Genomic DNA, 17515 nt, shown 5'->3' with positions numbered 1-17515 from the left:
TCCCCTTGTTTGATAGACAAATATTCGCTCCGCCGCTGACACGACGATCCTGTGCCGAACACCCGGAACCCACACGGAGACGGTCCCGCCGCCCCTCCGCGCCTCTCATTTGGCGACGAAACGTCGAAATGCCCACCAGAAGAGGAATAGCTTGGTGCTGACTGATGCGTCATACAGAGACTCCTTCGGCCGATCGGTGCGTTGATTCGTCGGGTTTGTTCCCGCGAAACATGGTGATGATGCCGTGCGCGAGGAATGACAGTGTGCCCAACTTGCCCGTCCCGAAATCGCCCCTGCGAGCCCTGTACATGAACTTCTCTCCTTGGGTGCGTTCTGCTCCATCGTCTGTCGCGGGGACGACTTCTTGCGTGATGCCAGCCCAGAGATACACCAAGACGACGGCCATCTCCTCAACCCTACCCATAAACAGCTCCGCCAAAACGGCCGATGTCGATCCACTCATGGCTTCAAAAACTGGATTGTGGGAGAAGACGGCCAAGAACGAGTAGACGATGCAGATCAAGAGGATTGGAAGAGATATCGCCACGGCCCACAGCAACCTGAGCTCGCCACACCCAGCCCTGCGTCGCCCTATGGCCGCAGCCACGGTGAGCAGAACAAGAATGATGAACACGACGAAGAATAGGATTACTCCCGCCTTCACTGTGTCTTGCTCTCCGATCTCGGTGATGTTGTCTGCTGAGACGCCGCCGACGATGACGAGGATGAGGGCGATGGTGGCGGGAATCTGGACGGCTCGGACGACGCCGAGCGAAAACAGCATGTTCCACGGAGTTTTCAGTATGGAGTACCATCTGGTGAAATCCATCGTTAGTATTTTCCACAAGAATAGTCTGACTTGACTGTCATTTCTGGAGAGGGCTGCACGTACACCCGAGACACAATCCCCAGCGTCGCCAGCAGCAACGGAGAAAGACCAAAAAAGCCCGTCAATACCGCGATAGTCTCAGGCGTTTCTGAGTCGGTAGTGATTGTCGCAATTTGCGCAGAGCACCCGACGATGCGGATGATGCTGAAGATGGTGAGGAAGATCCAGCCAGAGCTCTTCATGAAGCCGTGGTGTGCTGTGACCCAGAGACTGCAAGCGAAGGTGCCGATGAAGTAGATGAGTTGCCAAATGGCGAGTCCGTTGGTCAGAGTGACGTGCCCCATGTTGATTGTAAGAAGGCTTTGTCACTGTGGTGGCTTTGTTGGAACAGCTGTCCAATTATCTGTTCGGTATAGAGGAAGCTGGAGAAGGAGTTTCACCTAAGACTATATACTCGAGATACCATGTGTGTCGAAATGCATTCCCAAATTGGCTACCTCGAGTTTCGTCATTGCCACGAGGCTCAGCTGCACCTGCACAGCGGCAAAGAGGAGACCCTTGCTATTGACCTTCCCCTTGCTCCAATGGCAATCCCGCGCTCTCGCCGAAGACTCGACATAACCAAGCGTCTACATTGCAGCATCACGTATCAGCCTTACCAGGCTTCTAGCGTCGAAGTGCTCCCCTAAAACGGCTTGGTGTGGCATGTTGGGAAATCGGCCCCGCCGCATGTTCGGCACCAGCTTGCCGGTCGCGCCTCTAATCTCATCCAAAGGTGCATGTGGGGTGGCCTACGAGTAAATCTTTGACAAAGTGACCTGGATCATAACCGTAGGGCGAATTTCGAGTCCCTGGAGATTGGAGCTATTGTTGGGGGAATGCTGCAAGCGTGACTGCATCTGCATCTGCATCTGCCAGTTTGCTTTCTGCTGGACCATATTACCCTCTGGCTGGACATTTATGGAGAGGGAATGATTTCACGCTGGCAACGCCTTGAGAGACAAAGAGCGAGAGGCAGTAATCCTTTGAGAATGTGACTGGCTACTGTGTCACGGTAAAATAAGCCCTCGCAGTTGCACATTGCTCCCGTTTTGGAGTTGCCCTCTCACCATGGGGCACTCGTGCGTGCAAGTGGATATCAAAGTCATGAAATAACTAAAACGATGAGGGAGGAATGTTTCATGTGAGATGGCAAAGTTGCATCATGAATAACAGACACTCAGATACCATGAGATGCCTAATGGATGCTGAAGCTGATGGAAAGCAGAGCAAGATGTGGCTCATTTCTGTGGCGTTCTAGTATTCTGATGTCATCTCACGCACTAACGCCTCTCAGGCGTCGAAATGCCCACCCAAAATAGTCTAGCGCATCTCGATGGAAGCCTTCGCTCCGCCCGCCAAATCGGCATCAACTTGCCGGTCAAGGGTGTCTTTTATCCCAATTGGTCCGCAAGTAGTACTGACAAAGGCGTGTCGAAGCAATTGCCATTTCGGGTTTGATGATGATCAGAAACACCATGTCCTTCGTGCTGAATTATCGGCTGCCTCTTTTCTGTATATAAATCTGGTTTCGTCTTCGTCCCCTCTTCTGGCAGCATCCTCATCCCAAGCTCATCACCTATCTACTCAAAAGACATTTTTCATCTCTGTGCCGAAAGAGTCCCTTGTTCAAAATGACCATCCACGCTCGAGGGGTCGTATCAGTTGTGGAAGTCATCGTCTACATACCAGCCCTGGTCGCCGCATTCATTGTCTGCTCCCGTCATAGCTTCAACAGAGCCTCTGGTTGGGTCTTTACCATCGTCCTGTGTGTCGTTCGCGTGGTTGGCGGAATTTGTCAGCTTTTGACCTACAGCAACCATTCTTCGGGTCTTATTCAAGCGACAATTATTATCGACTCTATTGGCATCTCTCCTTTGCTCCTCGCCACATTGGGAATGCTCTCCCGATTGTAAGTAACTTCTATGCAGTTTACAAACAAGTACTGACCACAAACCCCACCCTACAGTGTCGACTGGATCAGCGCTCGTGGACATCCTACCTTCACTGTCAAGCAGTTTCGCCTCGTTCAACTACTCATCACGATCGGCCTCATTCTTAGCATTGCAGGAGGTACCAGTGGATCTGTCTCGCCTGATGGCTCCGTCAAGATCTCCAGCATCAGCAAGGTCGGCATTATTCTATACATCATTGCATTCGCAGCCATGGCATTTGCTCTTGTCGTTTCCTCCGGGTCCAGGAGCTCAGTTCCTCTTCAAGAACGCCGAGTTCCCGTCGTCGTGGCCATTGCATTTCCGCTCATCCTCGTGCGACTTGTGTACTCGGCGATTTGCCTCTTCCTTCCCAGTCATCTCTTCTCAATCATCGACGGTAGCGTCCCGGTATTTGTATGCATGGCTGTTCTCGAAGAGTTCGCCGTCGTGGCGATGTATCTCGGGTTGGGCTTCAACCTGAAGAAGCTTGACCCTAGTGAGCAGGGAGAATTATCTACTCGTCCTTGGAAGGCAAAGAAGAATCGCAAGCATGGCCGATCTCAGAGACCAGATGGGCAACGGGAGGGACAACACGGAGAGCAATGGGAAGGCCAGGGCCAATACTACCCCCCGGCTCACGTCAATGGAGCGTAGGAACTCCGATTCTCATGGGCTCGTTGGAGTGTTGGTGGGTAGCATAGAAGGATGAATTCGTTTGGATCGTGCCTTGATGATGCGATAGAGGGTGTGTTATAATTTTACAATAGGTAGTTACGGAGGAGAAAAAGTCAAAAATATGCTAGCTAGAACCTTTTGTGTCTTAGAATAAAAATGTTGCAAAACACATTCTCAACAACACTCCTTAATATCAAAACCAGCACAAGGGATCTAAACGGGACTATAAGTCCTCCATTATTGCGTAGTCTGTCGATCCGCAGTCATTGGTGGAGATGCATTTTCTGCTGCGCCGAAGCTGGCTTACGCGTACAATTGTTCGCTCGGACAACTTGATCTAAATGATCCGCATCGCTCGGCACGAGCCGTGCGATTCGCACTTGGAAGCGATAGGGAAACCTGGGGTAAACCGTGCGATTCACACCCAAAAAAGCGGGTTCGGCCGTTCGGCTTGGAGGGCACGCGGCATTTCGCCGTGCCCTGTATCAAGAACCCTGTATGACGTTGATGTGGAAGAAGCAGACAGTTCATACATATCTCGTCAGAACACATATGATGCGTCTTTGGTTATGAGTAAATTTTATCGGCTGTCAGATTTGAACATTCTCAAATATCACCTAGTTTAAACCCTCGAATACCCTCTTGTTTGATCGTTCTACCGTCAACAACAACACATTTAACCCCAACTCCATCGGCCCACATCATTACCTTGGTAGCGGCGGCCTCCACTTTCGCCCCTTGACACGGAGCACACAGACTGGGAATAACATAATGGCATGGAGACAGCATGAGATCTTCGAACTTTACGTACGACGCGATGACGACGACGGGTAAGCTTGACCTCGCTAGAGCTCGGTTTCGGTCTTGGTCCAGCTGCTGGCGTATATGATCCCCATGGGAGATGTCATATATAAACCTTAGCTCAGACTCCTCATTCATCTCTCCCCCTCCAGCTTACCTCAACAACAATTTCTTTCTTTATACACTCACTAGTCATAACTATGCGAATTACCTCGTTCCTCACTGCGGGTGCCCTCGCGGCATCTGCCAATGCTACCACCCTCCCCACTATCAAGACGTCCCAAGGTCGCCTTCGTGGTTCTATCTCCGACTACCGCTCTGGTTCAACAGTGTACAAAGGTATTCCGTTCGCTGCCCCTCCTGTTGATGACCTTCGCTGGAAGGCACCTCAGGCAGCATCACAATGGAACGGCACCTTCAACGCGACCGAATTTGGTCCTCAATGTGCGCAGCCATCTGGTGATCAGGCTGGCATCTTCTCGACTGGCAAGACGTCAATGAGCGAGGACTGCCTTACTCTGAATGTTTGGACGCCGACATACAACCAGACATCTGATATCACGTCCAAAAACCTCCCCGTGTTCGTATGGATCTTCGGAGGTCGATTTGAAGGTGGATCTGCAGACGTCAAGACATACGATGGATCTGGACTCGCGGTCAAGGACGTTATTGTCGTCACCCTGAACTATCGACTCGGCGCCTTCGGCTTCCTCGCTCATCCCGAGTTGTCAGAGGAATCGGAGCATAACAGCTCCGGAAACTATGGTCTTCTAGACCAGCAGTTTGCGCTGCGGTGGGTGCAAGACAACATCAAAAACTTTGGCGGAAACCCTGACCAAGTAGTTGTCGGTGGTCAGTCTGCGGGTTCTGCCAGCGCGCTGAGCATCATGTACAGCAATCTGACCCAAGGCCTCGTCAACGGCGTCATTGCCGAGTCGGGTGCGCGATACCCCAAGGATCCCATGACGGGTGGTCTGGCGACTTCGCATCGCAACATGACTGGAGCTTTGGCCCAGGGTGAAGATTTCGTCACGAACAGCCTCAACGTGTCTTCCATTGCCGAAGCCCGCGCCCTCTCGTACGAGGTCCTCGCGAATTACGGTCAACTGTCCGACACCACATTCGAAGGCACGGTTTTTGAAAATCTGTCTTCTGCATTCATGAACCCCCCTCTGTGGAGGCCCGTCATCGACGGATACGTGCTCCCTTACTCGTACGGCGAATCTCTGCGTCTCGGAGCCCATCTGGATGTCCCGATCATGACAGGCAACAACAAAGACGAATCTGGCGCTTCTCCAATCACGACTTCCACGGTTGCCGACTACACGGCCGACTTCAGCGAGATGTTCCAGAACTACTCCTCTTCCTTCCTTGAGCTCTGGCCAGTCAGCGACGCCGCCTCAGCCGCTAACCAGACGAACGCCTTCTTTCGGGACCTGTCCCGCGTCTCGACATGGCTCTGGAGCAAGGCATGGGCCGCTGGAGGCGCCGAGTCTGATGTCTACGTGTACTACTGGACACACGCCCCTGCAGAGAACCCATCTGGGGGTGCATACCACGGTTCTGAGCTGTGGTACACCTTCAACAACATTCCTTACGCGAGCTACTCCAATGTCACCTGGACTTCTGATGATTATGCAATCGAGGAGAAGATGGCGCAGTACTGGGTCAACTTTATTACCACTGGCAACCCTAATGGGAATGGTTTGACCTACTTCCCTCCTTCCACGGGCGACAAGCAGCAGGTTATGTGGCTCGGTGATTCATGGGGTGCTAATTATATTACTGAGACGAAAGATAGACTGACATTCATTCAGAACTGGCTCTCAGTTCTCTATGAGTGGTAAATGACGCTTTTCCCTAGCACCATAGCTTGGTAAAACATCAAGTTGTCACAGCTTGTTCAAGGAATACTCGGCTACACTAGATGCCAACCCTGTTTATAGAAACGTATATTTAGCTCAATACACATACTGATTAGCGACAGCTGCTCTACTACACTTAGACGCCCCTGATTATCCGAATTCATGACGATTATTTATCCGACCTGAAGGGACGACCAGTTTCTGTATAGGGTAGGCTGCATGCGACATAGTCCTTATGCTGCATAGCAACTTGCAGCATACCTAGGTGAAGTATGGTCAACACCCGGGGCTGTTCAAGAGATGTATCGGGGTTCAAGACGCCTTTTATGCTAATTAAGTTCTGTTGGAACTGGATCTGTGGACAGTATCCTTGACCATAGTTCTCATGATGGCGAAAGTACCCACTCCAAGATCAAAGTGATTCGCTTGTACTAACAAACTGCGCTAGAGGCATCCCACACTCTTATCTGATAACAATGAACACAAGCAGTCCAACAGATAAGCTACTCTCCCCGTATTTATGACCTGGACGCCTGCTTCTTGATAAGCTTCAAATACTGGACTCCTTCATACTACACCATGGACGCCGACCAGATCTCGAAGCCGAAGAGAAAACGTGCAGGATGCATCGGATGCAGATTACGGCGCAAGAAATGCACCGATGAGAAGCCTCACTGCGCGAACTGCCTCAGAAATGGTCTTCTGTGCACTTGGCCGGAGCCGGGGAACACAAAGCACGCCGAGCTCTTGAGGAGAACGAATCCGACGCATCGGAAGGTCAAATCTGCAGAACCCTTTTCGAAAACGGCAGTATCTACTCCATCAGATATGAACACACCATCTCCGCATCTTCCCGAAGACTCGACAGACTCTATCATGGAGCTGCTCCGCCTGGTTCCGCGTCCATTAGATCCGCAAATGCTCATGGGCAATCTACGGCTTCCGAATTCGAAGAGGCTGTTCTATCACTACCTTCACCGTACGAACAAGGCCATAGCCATCTGCCAAGGGACGAGGAACCCGTTTGTTGCCGACTTGATCCCCATGGCCATGTCGAGCGACCTGATCCTCGACAGTCTACTTGCGTGCAGTGGCATCCACTACGCTGACCTTGCCGGCAGTCCTGTTGAGCAAACAACGTGGCTACATTATGGGCAAGCAATACAGGGCCAAAAGTTTGGCTTAACGCGTCTGGCCGAGGGACAAGATCAACTTCTAGTTCCTCTCCTGGTCACAGCGATGCTTCTCTGCATAGTCGAGGTAGAGCCATACGCCGATTCCTCTCTCTTCCCCATGCTAATATCGCTTAGACCTTTCGTGCAGATTCAGGTGCCTTTGCGCTTCATCACCTTAGAGCCGCCAGCGTGCTGCTGAAAAAGGTGCTCAAGCTTTCAGACGGCCAACTTGGCGAAGCGACGAGGGCATTTCTGGTTGAGCGATATGCTTACACTATGACCCTCGCGCACATAACTATGGGGCCCGAGTCAGATGAGTGGGTTATCGACGATTCAGCATTGTTATTCCCGGCAATACCAACCTCACCGAGTTCTGGGTGTGTCCATGAACTTTTCCAACTCATCCCGAAGGTATCCATCGTAGCTCGGCAGTGGATCGCCGAGAGCCAAAGCGGTGTCGTCTCCGATGACACGATAATTGAGCACGAAAGACTACAATTCGCCGTGTCATCGTGGCTCCCTGGCTCAGATGATGAGATCCACTGCCTCTGTGGTATGCTATACCAACAGGCCCTGATGGTGTTCCTGGCTGCATCGTCAGCGTCTGAGGTGGAAACATATTCAGGGTACTCTGTCCAGGTACAAGATTCCTTTGACAACTTCATCCCACTCCTCGAGTCAATACCACCGGATTCGCCTATTTCAACAACGCTTTGTTGGCCACTGGCCATCTTCGGGTCCTGCGCACGAACGATGGAACATCGCAGGGCCATTAGTGGGAGATTAGACGTGTTGTCTAACGCGTACTCGGCACAGAGCGTGAGGGACACGAAGAAACTATTAGAGAAGCTATGGCTGGAGAATGATTCGAAGCTAGCAAACCCGTTGAGCCTGGAGCGTATGATGAAGGAGGAAGGGACAACAGTCCTGTTTTTGTAACGATTCTGACCATGCGAATACAACTCTAGCTAGGTATGACACATGAATGCAAAACAGACTTTTATTCCACAAATCCAGATAAATGGAGACTATGTCTAGAAAGCTGGATATGTAATGGGCACACTACTTTTCCAGGAGTGAATCTGGGCGTCAGAAACAACGCATCGTAAGCGTTCATATCCACTAAAATGAATGAAGCCTCGATAGCTAGTGAATAATTCCAACCCTTGCAATCATCTTTACCACGGAAATTTGCTGGGCAACTCTCCATCTGCACAGACCCCATCCTCTACCTGCTGCTTGTGGAGGTCATCAAGATATGGCAGCAAGACATCCTCGTACAAATGGCGGCCCTTGTGTCTGCCCCAGAATGGTTAGCAATTTTCAGGATAATTTCCACGGAACACTCACTCCGCTAACACAGGACCCCAGCTTCGGACAAGCGATGCCATACGTCCTGGAACGCCGGCTTCCTGGGCGACGGCCTCCATTGGCTCAATGTACGTGTGCACCATCCACACGATAGCTCCTGATTTGGGGAGACGCCGAAGTACTTGCCTTTCCTGGCGGAACCAAAGCTGGGAAATGTCGGTGATGGGGCCTGGAGGTTGCCATTTTCCGTAGCTAGGAGTCCCAACGCCAGGCCCACGGATCTTCGGATCCCAGTCATCTTCAGGCCCCATCGTGAATTTCGGCCAGTGGAAATCGTCTAAGAACTGTCAAATAATATTCACGCATAACTGTGTGACCACATTACCATGGATAGTGATGCCAGTAGCTATTGATTCAGTTAGCAGAATGCTTCAAATCTCAGCATGAATTAATACCCACTGTTTCGGTGAATTGGTGATTCAACTTTCAGTTTATTCAAGAACCGATCGAGCGGACGCTGAAGTTGCTCTGCATAGTGAGGGATATGTCCGTCAAAATGGAGGTCTGCAAGATTGCTTCCGAGCTTGTCTTTGAGACGTTGTCCGCCTCCAATACCAAGCATCATAGCCACAAGTTGGTAGTATCCATCGTCACCTTTCGTGAGAATGTTGATGTCTGCAGGTTGAAGGAGTCCAGCTACCGTCAGGGGATCCTCCTTGGTGAGGTCATACGATGCACCAAGCGCTGGCATGTCAATCTTGATGATAGATCCCTGGCCCTTCCATCCAAGAGTGTTTTTTTGAGATCGTTCAATCGAGTAGACTTGAGGGTATCGCCGAGACAAGAATTCGCCTAAATCTTGACAAAGCTCATGAGCGGCGGCTTTGGCAGGTGGCAAGGTCTTCACAATTTTATCGCCTCGTTCAGCAAGTCTCTTCACTTTTGTATGGTGATAAAGCGGCCAATCTTTGTCAAGCTAGAAGCATGTTGTCAGTTGCGAAAGCAGAGATGGAATGGAACAGCATACAATGACCCAGGAATTCCCGTCCAATTTTCGAACGTCAATTGTGCTTCAAAACCTTAGCACATAATTTCCAATCCGATTTGAACGATCACATACTGTCGGTGATACGTATACCGAAAGGCCCTGAATCTCGGAGGCTCTGTTTTCTCGAGATCAAACGTGGAGTCCGCGATAGGCTCGGGATACTCCCAGGGTTCTTGGCAAGAGTCAGCGTCTCTTCTCAATATGCACATTGAATACGTACTTTCAACAACAGACCCAGATCTGTTTTGCACATTCTTTTTGGTACCCCTGCGTTTCAACCATTGCAATATACCTACGACGCCACAAGCGACGAAGAGCAATGAATAAATTGTCGTCCGGTCCATGTTGATTGCGTGGCATTTACAGTGAAGGTATTCGCTTCCAGATTGACGTAGCAATTCGATTGTCGACAGTTTCCCCCTTTTTTACTCACTGTCCAAAGATATAGACAATGCCGCTGGGAAGAACACTCGGCAGGCAGGCAAACTGGGAGGACGCCTTAGGGCGCGCCTTCATCACTGACGCAAATCCACTGTCATGCGTAGACATGTATTTTCCCCAGATAACCGCGCCTTCGTGGAGCACTAAGCTGAAACGGGGCTGGATGACATTACTCGTGTGGACCCGCCCAGACGTTGCTATCTACACAAGACAGATAAGCGCGCCTTAATTGTACGCCATCAAGCTACTGGCCTAGTCCTGACTCGTCATTACTAATGCACTGTGTCTGGGAAGTGCCGTCAATGACAATCAGGTAAGGGTCTGAAGATAAGAAGGCGACGATAAGCGCGCCTTAATGTAAACGACTAATGACTTGTTCAACCTCGGTCCTCTTCTTTTGCGGCGGAGGAGACAACATCTCTAGCCCGTACTTATCTTGAACATTGGCGTGGCGTCTTAGGGTATCTGCCGAATGCACTGGTTGTATTGAGCCAGATATCGGAATTAGAGAAGGAGAGGGGTATTCGCTATTTTCACCTTTAAGGACGGGCGTCTCGAAAAAATACAAGACCAGAGTCAGGACCCCAGACAAGACGAGAATTCGAAGGACAGGACAGCCATCACGTTTTGTTCTAATCTTCGTCAACCAAACGACAACATGGAAACGAAAGGTATTGCCAGCGAAAAAGTCCAGGGGACGTCCGATGCGGTATATCCACACCCCTCTCCCCTTAATCTTCGTATCCTGACAGTCATGCAGGGCTCAATTGAGCAGAATGGAACCACATCAAGCATTGTACTCTCCGAGTACGGACTCCACCGTGGCTTGAAATCGCATCATATTCAACTCCTTGCGATCTCTGGTGTCATTGGAACGGGTAGGTTGATCTCCAGAGCGCAAGCGGACCACCCTTGGTGCTCCTGCTTCGAGTCAATCACTAATAAGACCAGGTCTGTTTGTTGGAACATCCAGCGTCTTGAACAGTGCAGGACCAGCCGGTCTTCTCATTGGCTACTCGATTTGGTATGTGAAACAGAAGTGCGTCCCATGGATATGCCAGGGGTTAACAGAAATGACCAGGTGCATTTTTCTCCTATGTGTAGCTCATGCGATGGGGGAGATGTCTGCCTTCCTCCCGGTACCTGGGTCATTCGTCACCCGTAAGCTCCCCCTACACAATACGTTGAGTATGGCTAAGTGTTAGACATTGGCCGTTTCATCGATGAGAGTGCTGGTGTAGCGATGGGTTGGATTTATGCCTACAGGTACTTGACACATCTTTCTGCGTCACAGTAAACTGCTAACATAATTCCATCTAGCATGTGAGTGGACCAACAGGCAGTGTTTGTTGTTTGCAATGCTAATATCAGCTTCTCGTCTAATCGCAGGATGTAAGTCATCATTAAAAATGCCCGACAGGCGCATGCTGATACTTCCTAGGATATTCACTGCAGCTGACTGCACCGCTCTAACTGGACTCTGGTCATACTGGTTCCCTGACATCAACCCTGGCGTGTGGGTTGCGGTTACTCTAGTGGTCGTCTTCGCGCTCAACTGTCTAGCCGTCAAGTACTTTGGCGAAGCCGAGTTTTATGCCTCGATCCTCAAAGTCTTCCTGATCATTGGCTTCCTCCTCTTTACCTTCATCGTCGTCTTGGGAGGTAACCCGCACCATGACCGCATCGGATTCCGATACTGGAAGAATCCTGGTGCTTTCAATGAGCAGTATATCGAGGGTGGTCCTGGACGCTTCTTGGCCATCTGGGGCGTCTTCAACACCGCAGCCTTTGCGATTGGTGGTCCGGATTTCATCGCCAACTGCGCCCCCGAGGCAGTCAACCCGCGAAGAAATATCCCCAAGGCAGTGAAACGCGTCATCTACCGACTTATCGTTTTCTTTATTCTGTCGGTATTTGCCGTGGGACTTTTGGTTCCGTACAACGACCCGACTATGCGTGGGTTTCTCTTAAACTAGCTACGTGGATGGAGCTAACGAGGAAACAGTCAGCGCCATCGCATCTGGGAATGGTGTCGCCAAGTCTCCTTTCATCATTGCTATGAACAGGTTGGAAATCTCATTTCTCCCTGATCTCTGCAATGCGGTTGTGTGAGTGCTGTGGCGGGAATTTATATCACATCGAACTGACATCTGTGAAAGAATCACCTCGGCATGGAGTTGCACGAACTGCCTGCTGTTTCAAGCATCTCGAACCATCTTCGGTTTAGCTAAGAACGGCAGAGCTCCCAAGATCTTCGCTAGGTCGACGAAGAGCGGTGTGCCTATGCCGGCGTTGATTCTGTCCACCGCAGTCGCCTCGTTGGCGTTCTTGACATGCAATACCGCCTCCGCAGTTGTTCTCAACTGGTTTATCAATCTTGGTTCGACTGCAATCATGATTGCTTACATCCTCATGATGGTGAGTCTTCCTGAGAGATATGATTATTTTCCATGCTTGAAGGGAATGGTGGGATGGGCGTATACTAATGACACTTCGCCTTGCGCGACTTCTTGGCAATGTAGTATGTGTGGCAGGAGCTAATTCTAGTCCATAGGTGGCCAACCTGCGATTCCACAAGGGCCTGAAAGTGCAGGGCATCGACACATCTGTTTTGCCGTTCAAGAGCAAACTCACCCGTGAGTACAAATATCTCGTTCAACATAAACAGCGATCAGATACTAACAATACTGATCAGCGTATTCAAATTACTTTGCAATTTTCTGGGTCAGCCTTATCCTCTTGACGAACGGTTACGGTTAGTATGGTCTCTATTTTGGAATGCTTGTGGTATTAATCCCGCGCCAAGGAGTCTTCATCAAGGGCCACTGGAGCTTCTCTGGTTTCTTCACGGCGTACTTCACCATAATCTTCTTTCGTAAGTTTTATTGGCTTCTCCGCTTTGCTATTCGAGTTAGACCATTTTCTAACGCTGGGCCCAGTGGTTATTTACTTTGGATGGAAGATTGTGAAGAAGACGTCGTTTATCAGGGCGGAGGATATGGATTTCCAAACAGGTTTAGCCGAAGTTGAGGCTCATGAGAATTCTCTGAGCTTCAAGGCCCCGTCTTCACGATACGAGAGGTAAGTTTCTATTTTCTTGGGAAATTCGATATATTAATCGCTTTAGGATCATGGATTGGCTCTGGTAGTCTTTTCGTGCGGGAATGCTACATAATAGATACCGCTGTGTTATCCAAGGCCACACATCCTTCTGTTACACCACTTCAGTATTTTCTTCCGAGACATTAGCGGAGATTGAGGGGTGAAGCCAGATCGGCTTTATTTCATCAGATACGAAATTTAAAGGCGCGAAGCAGACAACTTTTCAGCGTGCATCTTTACTGTGAAAATACCCTCGCAGCTAAGGCAATTGGCTAGTGGCTCTTTTGTCGACAGAAATTCGATCTTCTCGTCAGACCAAGGGATCCAGGTGGAACGACCACGTAGTGTGGCATGGAAGATTTCCCCTCAATCTAACCTAATTGCCCTTCGGGTAGTACTGAGTGTCCTACCGTATCGCTCTTAGTTAGCGCAGGCTTGCCGCACCATGCATCATGCATCATGCCAGACGTTACACACGAATCATCCTCCCTCGACGACATTCCACGGGTTAGGAACCTGTATGTGTGATCATCAGCGGGGTACCGTAGAAACTCGGTCATCTCGCCCAAGTAGTGGCTCCAAAACAAAACGCGGCCAACAAAATCAGCTCCATGTAGACTCTCTTTGAGTTAACAGTGGAAATATAGAGATAGTGTGGACGTGCCACTTGGGAGAACTGTCCTAGTTTGTACGGTACTTGAGCTCTTGTTCCCTGAGGATCTGGACAAGCTAGTTCACGTCTGGAGTAAATGAGATGCTGCTCCACAGCCTCCTTAAAACGAGCTGAGATGGCGCAGCACATTAAATTGGGCACTCCACCTCGTTTCTTGCTTTCAATATTATTGGTAGACCTTCTGAGGCAGATCTGGCTATGCTCTCCCCTGTCAGCATATACAGTACCGTACCTGGGTTGCAATGCGAGATTTGCCGACCCGCATAGCTATCTTCCCGATAGGGTCGTACAAACAGTACAGACTTGACAAATTCGCCCGCAATTTTGCACAGTAATGCGCACAAATCACTGGATGTTTGACAGGTCTGCCATTGACCAATGATTTTGGAGCCCTTTCCCTTAATGCCTGTAGATCCCTTCCTCATACAGTTAAATGAGAGGTATTTTACGGGCACTAGTGTGAAGAATTGCGAGCGAATTTGTTGAGTCTGTCTGGCAGTTGCGTCGTACTGGTCATACTGTCTGGGTTGTGTTCCAAGACATGTGGCTTGCCACTTCCGGTAGCAACCTCCATCACAACATGGGCATAACATACCTAGTACCCACCGCGGTTAATTCCATCATTTTGTTTATCTTTTGGAATTCTAGCGAATGTTGTTCAGGGTTGGCAAGTTCCGGAAACATGATTAGCATGTAGGCCTGCGTGGCCAACCACCATAATTCTTGCCATAGTCTGGGGCTAAAAACGGATCAAAGGGCAGCTGTAATTCCTGAGCGTGGTATAAACGTTCCTGGTTACGCGGAATGCGACTAATCTATTTGCTGCTTGCGGAACCATAAGCTGATGCAAAGAAACGTAGCAGAGGGGCCAAAGTTTGCTGTTCTGTTTGAAAGCGGCGTCTATCCGGTGGCTGATAGGTAACTAGTGAAATTCCAAGGACAATATGGTGTGTGTCTCGTCAGGTGCCCGATTGAAGAGTAGTCGATCATCACCTCTCTGATCCGCGAACTACACCCGCAATCGATAATTATCGGTCAAACTATTTTTTTTTCCCGGAAACAAACTGACAAGGACAAAGATTCCGACTCTTCTTCGATAGCCTCAATTCAATCACGAAGCCTAAATGGAGCGGCCACCGGAGCAGCCACCAGAGCAGCCACCAGATCAGCCACCTATTCGGGAGCTACCGCCGCGTGGCAAGGTTTCTAACCTCTGGACATGCGTATGTACCCTCCCAACTATTTGCAGATTCTACATATGGAAACATCAGTGTACATTTGTACTTACAGTCCCGCCAGTGTGCCTGTAGCCATGATGGCATGAAAGTCAGCGTCGATCCTTGTCCGCATTGCCACACTCCTCGGTGCACCTACTGCAAAGTTTACCGATTCCGATCACGTTCCTCCAACCCCCCATTCTCTGTCGACGAGACCGATGCTCAAACAAGCGCCGCATAAATCTCGAACGCCCCTGCAACGTACATTGACTTTCTTGGGATGGAGCGCGACGATGACACAACGTAGGATTGGTCCTCTTGCTCCTATGATCAGATTTGGGGGCGCAGAAAATGGGTCAACTTGAGCATGAGCTTTCGCAATCATCGCAAGAAGGTCGAGTTGTGTTGGAGGGTCCGTTTCAATTACATTCTTCAGGCTGCCTACTTACTAGCCCGCCGAATTTCTCCCCTATCCTGGTCAAGATGTGTGCCGCCAGCGAATTGGAACCACCGCCCACTCCCGAAATGGCATACGCCGCGCCGATTTACCAACTTGGGGATTTTTTGGTTCTTTTTAGGCCATTTGATACTAAATTGGGCTTAAACGCCTTTTGTTTTCGTGTTGCGTCCCTTCTGAATAATTGCCGTCCACGTGAATGCAGCTTTTCCCGACACTCGGCTTGTGTTTTGTAGCCACGGCCAGGCCACACCTACTACATCTCTCTAGTAGAACTTTCTGTTAGGGCGCGGATTCTTGAGACCCACGAAGTACGACTGGATTTCCCTGGAAGTATCCTCCGGGTCACTGCTCGGAGTTGCAGGCCGGAAAACCCGAGCTTGATCACTTGAGCACCCCGACGAGGACGAAGGATGGTGACAAATTGCCGCTGGGGGTGCCATTATGAGAAATTCTACGCTCACTAAGTCACCTAAGAAACAATGAGTGGTTGCTACTGTCGTGCGTGCGCTATCTCGGAGGCCTCTTGATATCACAATTGTGAATCCGTTGGAAAATCCCACACGGAAGCGTGAAGTGGAGTCCGCATGTGCGTAGCTTGCGATCCACCCGTACAATGGTCCTAATTTTAGGCAGCGATGGTATACTTGCACTTGCGAAGCATTTACGTTATTCTCATTTGTGCTTTGCGGGGCGCTCGGTTGATGCTTTTCTTGTTGATGGCAATATCGCAACCCATGATCCCCATGCAACCTGCAACTTGCACTGGGTGATTTGCTGGTCATTCCATCCGACTTGACCGCACTTGCACACCCGCGGGACCAACTTCTGTGTCAATTACGTGGTAATTTGTTTAATCCGTGTGTTTTTGAGCCCTTTTTGCAAAAGTCGGTTTGGCATTGACCTTTTGTTGGGGGGACGGAGTCAAATTGCCGCTCGGGGCAGATCAAATTGCCAGAACAAGTTTTAGTGCGACAAGACCGCGGCGCGCAACTGCGCAGCGAGCAGTACACAAATGCCACTGACCGCAAGTTTGACATTGGTGTGAATCTTTCCCACGCAGCGGTGCATATAACGACAGCCCAAACTTGCGTAGAGGTCACCAGTGAACTTGTGGCCACCCACCCGCGGGTAAAATCTATAAATATTCCATGGGCTGCACTTTGAGGCCTCCTTCAGAAATTTGCACATCCCACAGATCTTGTGACTCAAAGGTTACTATTCTACCGTAATCGACGCAATAAGAACGCGGCTAGACGCCATTTTCAAGACCACCGCCGTCATCAATACGCACAAGCCGAATCATGATGGATAAGCTCACCACACCACCACCGAGTGTCATGCTCCCGCAAGAGCTTGAAACATCTTCCCCTGAATGCCATGAGCAAGCTCCAGCTTCGCCTTCTTTGCCTCTATCGACGGCGCTGCTCCCCATTCGAGAGTTGGCTGGTCGCGGCAAGGTTACTTGGATCTGGGATTGCGTAAGTGTCCAACCAGCGAGCGGATGATACCAATCTGTAGGCAATGCTGACAACCAACCCAGTGCCAATGTGGACAGGCAGGCCTCAGAGTCAGCGTTGATCCTTGCCCACGCTGCAATACACAGCGCTGTCCCTTTTGTACCACCAAGCGCCTCCGTGTCCGTAGTGCCGATATTCTTGAGCCTTGGGACGAAAGCGATGATTGATATGACGAAGGTTCGTTGTGTACGGGGACATGATTGTAATGTGAGGGGGATCATGTATTTACACAACATTTGAAGAACCCATAGCTCAAGCAAAGTACGTCGTTAGAAAGGTGCAAGTTTCCTATGTGGTGTCAACCAAGGTGGAAAATGATACGATTGTCTGCCAACACAACCAGTACATTTCCGTAATAAAACAGCCATCGAAGTTGTTCGTCCACTAATTCAACAGAAATACCGTACTTCGCGGCGACTACCATTGCA

The 17515-nt window shown here is 50.1% G+C and overlaps 7 protein-coding genes across 7 annotated transcripts; 5 read left to right on the top strand and 2 right to left on the bottom strand.

Annotated features, from left to right (window-relative positions):
* Position 1: 1 nt before the first annotated feature.
* BGZ61DRAFT_461784 (uncharacterized protein) lies at positions 2-1239 on the bottom strand. Its single transcript, XM_046247213.1, has 2 exons — positions 893-1239; positions 2-815 (listed from the first exon to the last, which is right to left on the bottom strand). The coding sequence occupies exons 1-2, from the start codon at positions 1171-1173 to the stop codon at positions 170-172; spliced, it is 927 nt and encodes a 308-aa protein (XP_046097802.1). The 5' UTR covers positions 1174-1239; the 3' UTR covers positions 2-169.
* A 1263-nt stretch (positions 1240-2502) lies between these two features.
* BGZ61DRAFT_484178 (uncharacterized protein) lies at positions 2503-3456 on the top strand (the record flags this gene model as incomplete). The annotated part of the gene is made up of 2 exons (XM_046249578.1): positions 2503-2780; positions 2838-3456. The coding sequence occupies 2 exons, from the start codon at positions 2503-2505 to the stop codon at positions 3454-3456; spliced, it is 897 nt and encodes a 298-aa protein (XP_046097801.1).
* Positions 3457-4478: 1022 nt separating this feature from the next.
* BGZ61DRAFT_484177 (alpha/beta-hydrolase) lies at positions 4479-6125 on the top strand (the record flags this gene model as incomplete). Its single annotated transcript, XM_046249577.1, has 1 exon — positions 4479-6125. The coding sequence occupies one exon, from the start codon at positions 4479-4481 to the stop codon at positions 6123-6125; it is 1647 nt and encodes a 548-aa protein (XP_046097800.1).
* A 597-nt stretch (positions 6126-6722) lies between these two features.
* On the top strand, positions 6723-8257 carry BGZ61DRAFT_484176 (fungal-specific transcription factor domain-containing protein; the record flags this gene model as incomplete). The annotated part of the gene is made up of 2 exons (XM_046249576.1): positions 6723-7403; positions 7454-8257. 2 exons carry the CDS (start codon positions 6723-6725, stop codon positions 8255-8257), a joined length of 1485 nt encoding a protein of 494 aa, XP_046097799.1.
* Positions 8258-8664: 407 nt separating this feature from the next.
* On the bottom strand, positions 8665-9886 carry BGZ61DRAFT_559222 (uncharacterized protein; the record flags this gene model as incomplete). The annotated part of the gene is made up of 5 exons (XM_046255750.1): positions 8665-8966; positions 9015-9035; positions 9089-9605; positions 9657-9699; positions 9750-9886. 5 exons carry the CDS (start codon positions 9884-9886, stop codon positions 8665-8667), a joined length of 1020 nt encoding a protein of 339 aa, XP_046097798.1.
* A 986-nt stretch (positions 9887-10872) lies between these two features.
* BGZ61DRAFT_559217 (amino acid permease/ SLC12A domain-containing protein) lies at positions 10873-13267 on the top strand (the record flags this gene model as incomplete). The annotated part of the gene is made up of 12 exons (XM_046255749.1): positions 10873-10996; positions 11070-11142; positions 11200-11279; positions 11324-11384; positions 11560-12074; positions 12124-12226; positions 12278-12536; positions 12673-12754; positions 12814-12873; positions 12925-12993; positions 13058-13199; positions 13246-13267. The coding sequence occupies 12 exons, from the start codon at positions 10873-10875 to the stop codon at positions 13265-13267; spliced, it is 1590 nt and encodes a 529-aa protein (XP_046097797.1).
* Positions 13268-16758: 3491 nt separating this feature from the next.
* On the top strand, positions 16759-17363 carry BGZ61DRAFT_121888 (uncharacterized protein). The gene is made up of 2 exons (XM_046237041.1): positions 16759-17048; positions 17111-17363. The coding sequence occupies exons 1-2, from the start codon at positions 16872-16874 to the stop codon at positions 17252-17254; spliced, it is 321 nt and encodes a 106-aa protein (XP_046097796.1). The 5' UTR covers positions 16759-16871; the 3' UTR covers positions 17255-17363.
* Positions 17364-17515: the final 152 nt, after the last annotated feature.

The sequence above is a fragment of the Ilyonectria robusta genome (assembly GCF_021365365.1).
Source record: "Ilyonectria robusta strain PMI_751 chromosome Unknown BGZ61scaffold_28, whole genome shotgun sequence".
Lineage (NCBI taxonomy): Eukaryota > Fungi > Ascomycota > Sordariomycetes > Hypocreales > Nectriaceae > Ilyonectria > Ilyonectria robusta.
The sequence above is the reverse complement of the archived record's forward strand: the minus strand, read 5'-3'. Positions and strand labels throughout refer to the sequence as shown.

Coding starts and splice junctions, on each gene's coding strand:
- BGZ61DRAFT_461784 (XM_046247213.1), bottom strand. CDS start 1,173: ATGGGGCACGTCACTCTGACCAACGGACTCGCCATTTGGCAACTCATC. Junction 816..892: donor CTGGGGATTGTGTCTCGGGT/GTACGTGCAGCC, acceptor GGATTTCACCAG/ATGGTACTCCATACTGAAAA.
- BGZ61DRAFT_121888 (XM_046237041.1), top strand. CDS start 16,872: ATGATGGATAAGCTCACCACACCACCACCGAGTGTCATGCTCCCGCAA. Junction 17,049..17,110: donor TTACTTGGATCTGGGATTGC/GTAAGTGTCCAA, acceptor CAACCAACCCAG/TGCCAATGTGGACAGGCAGG.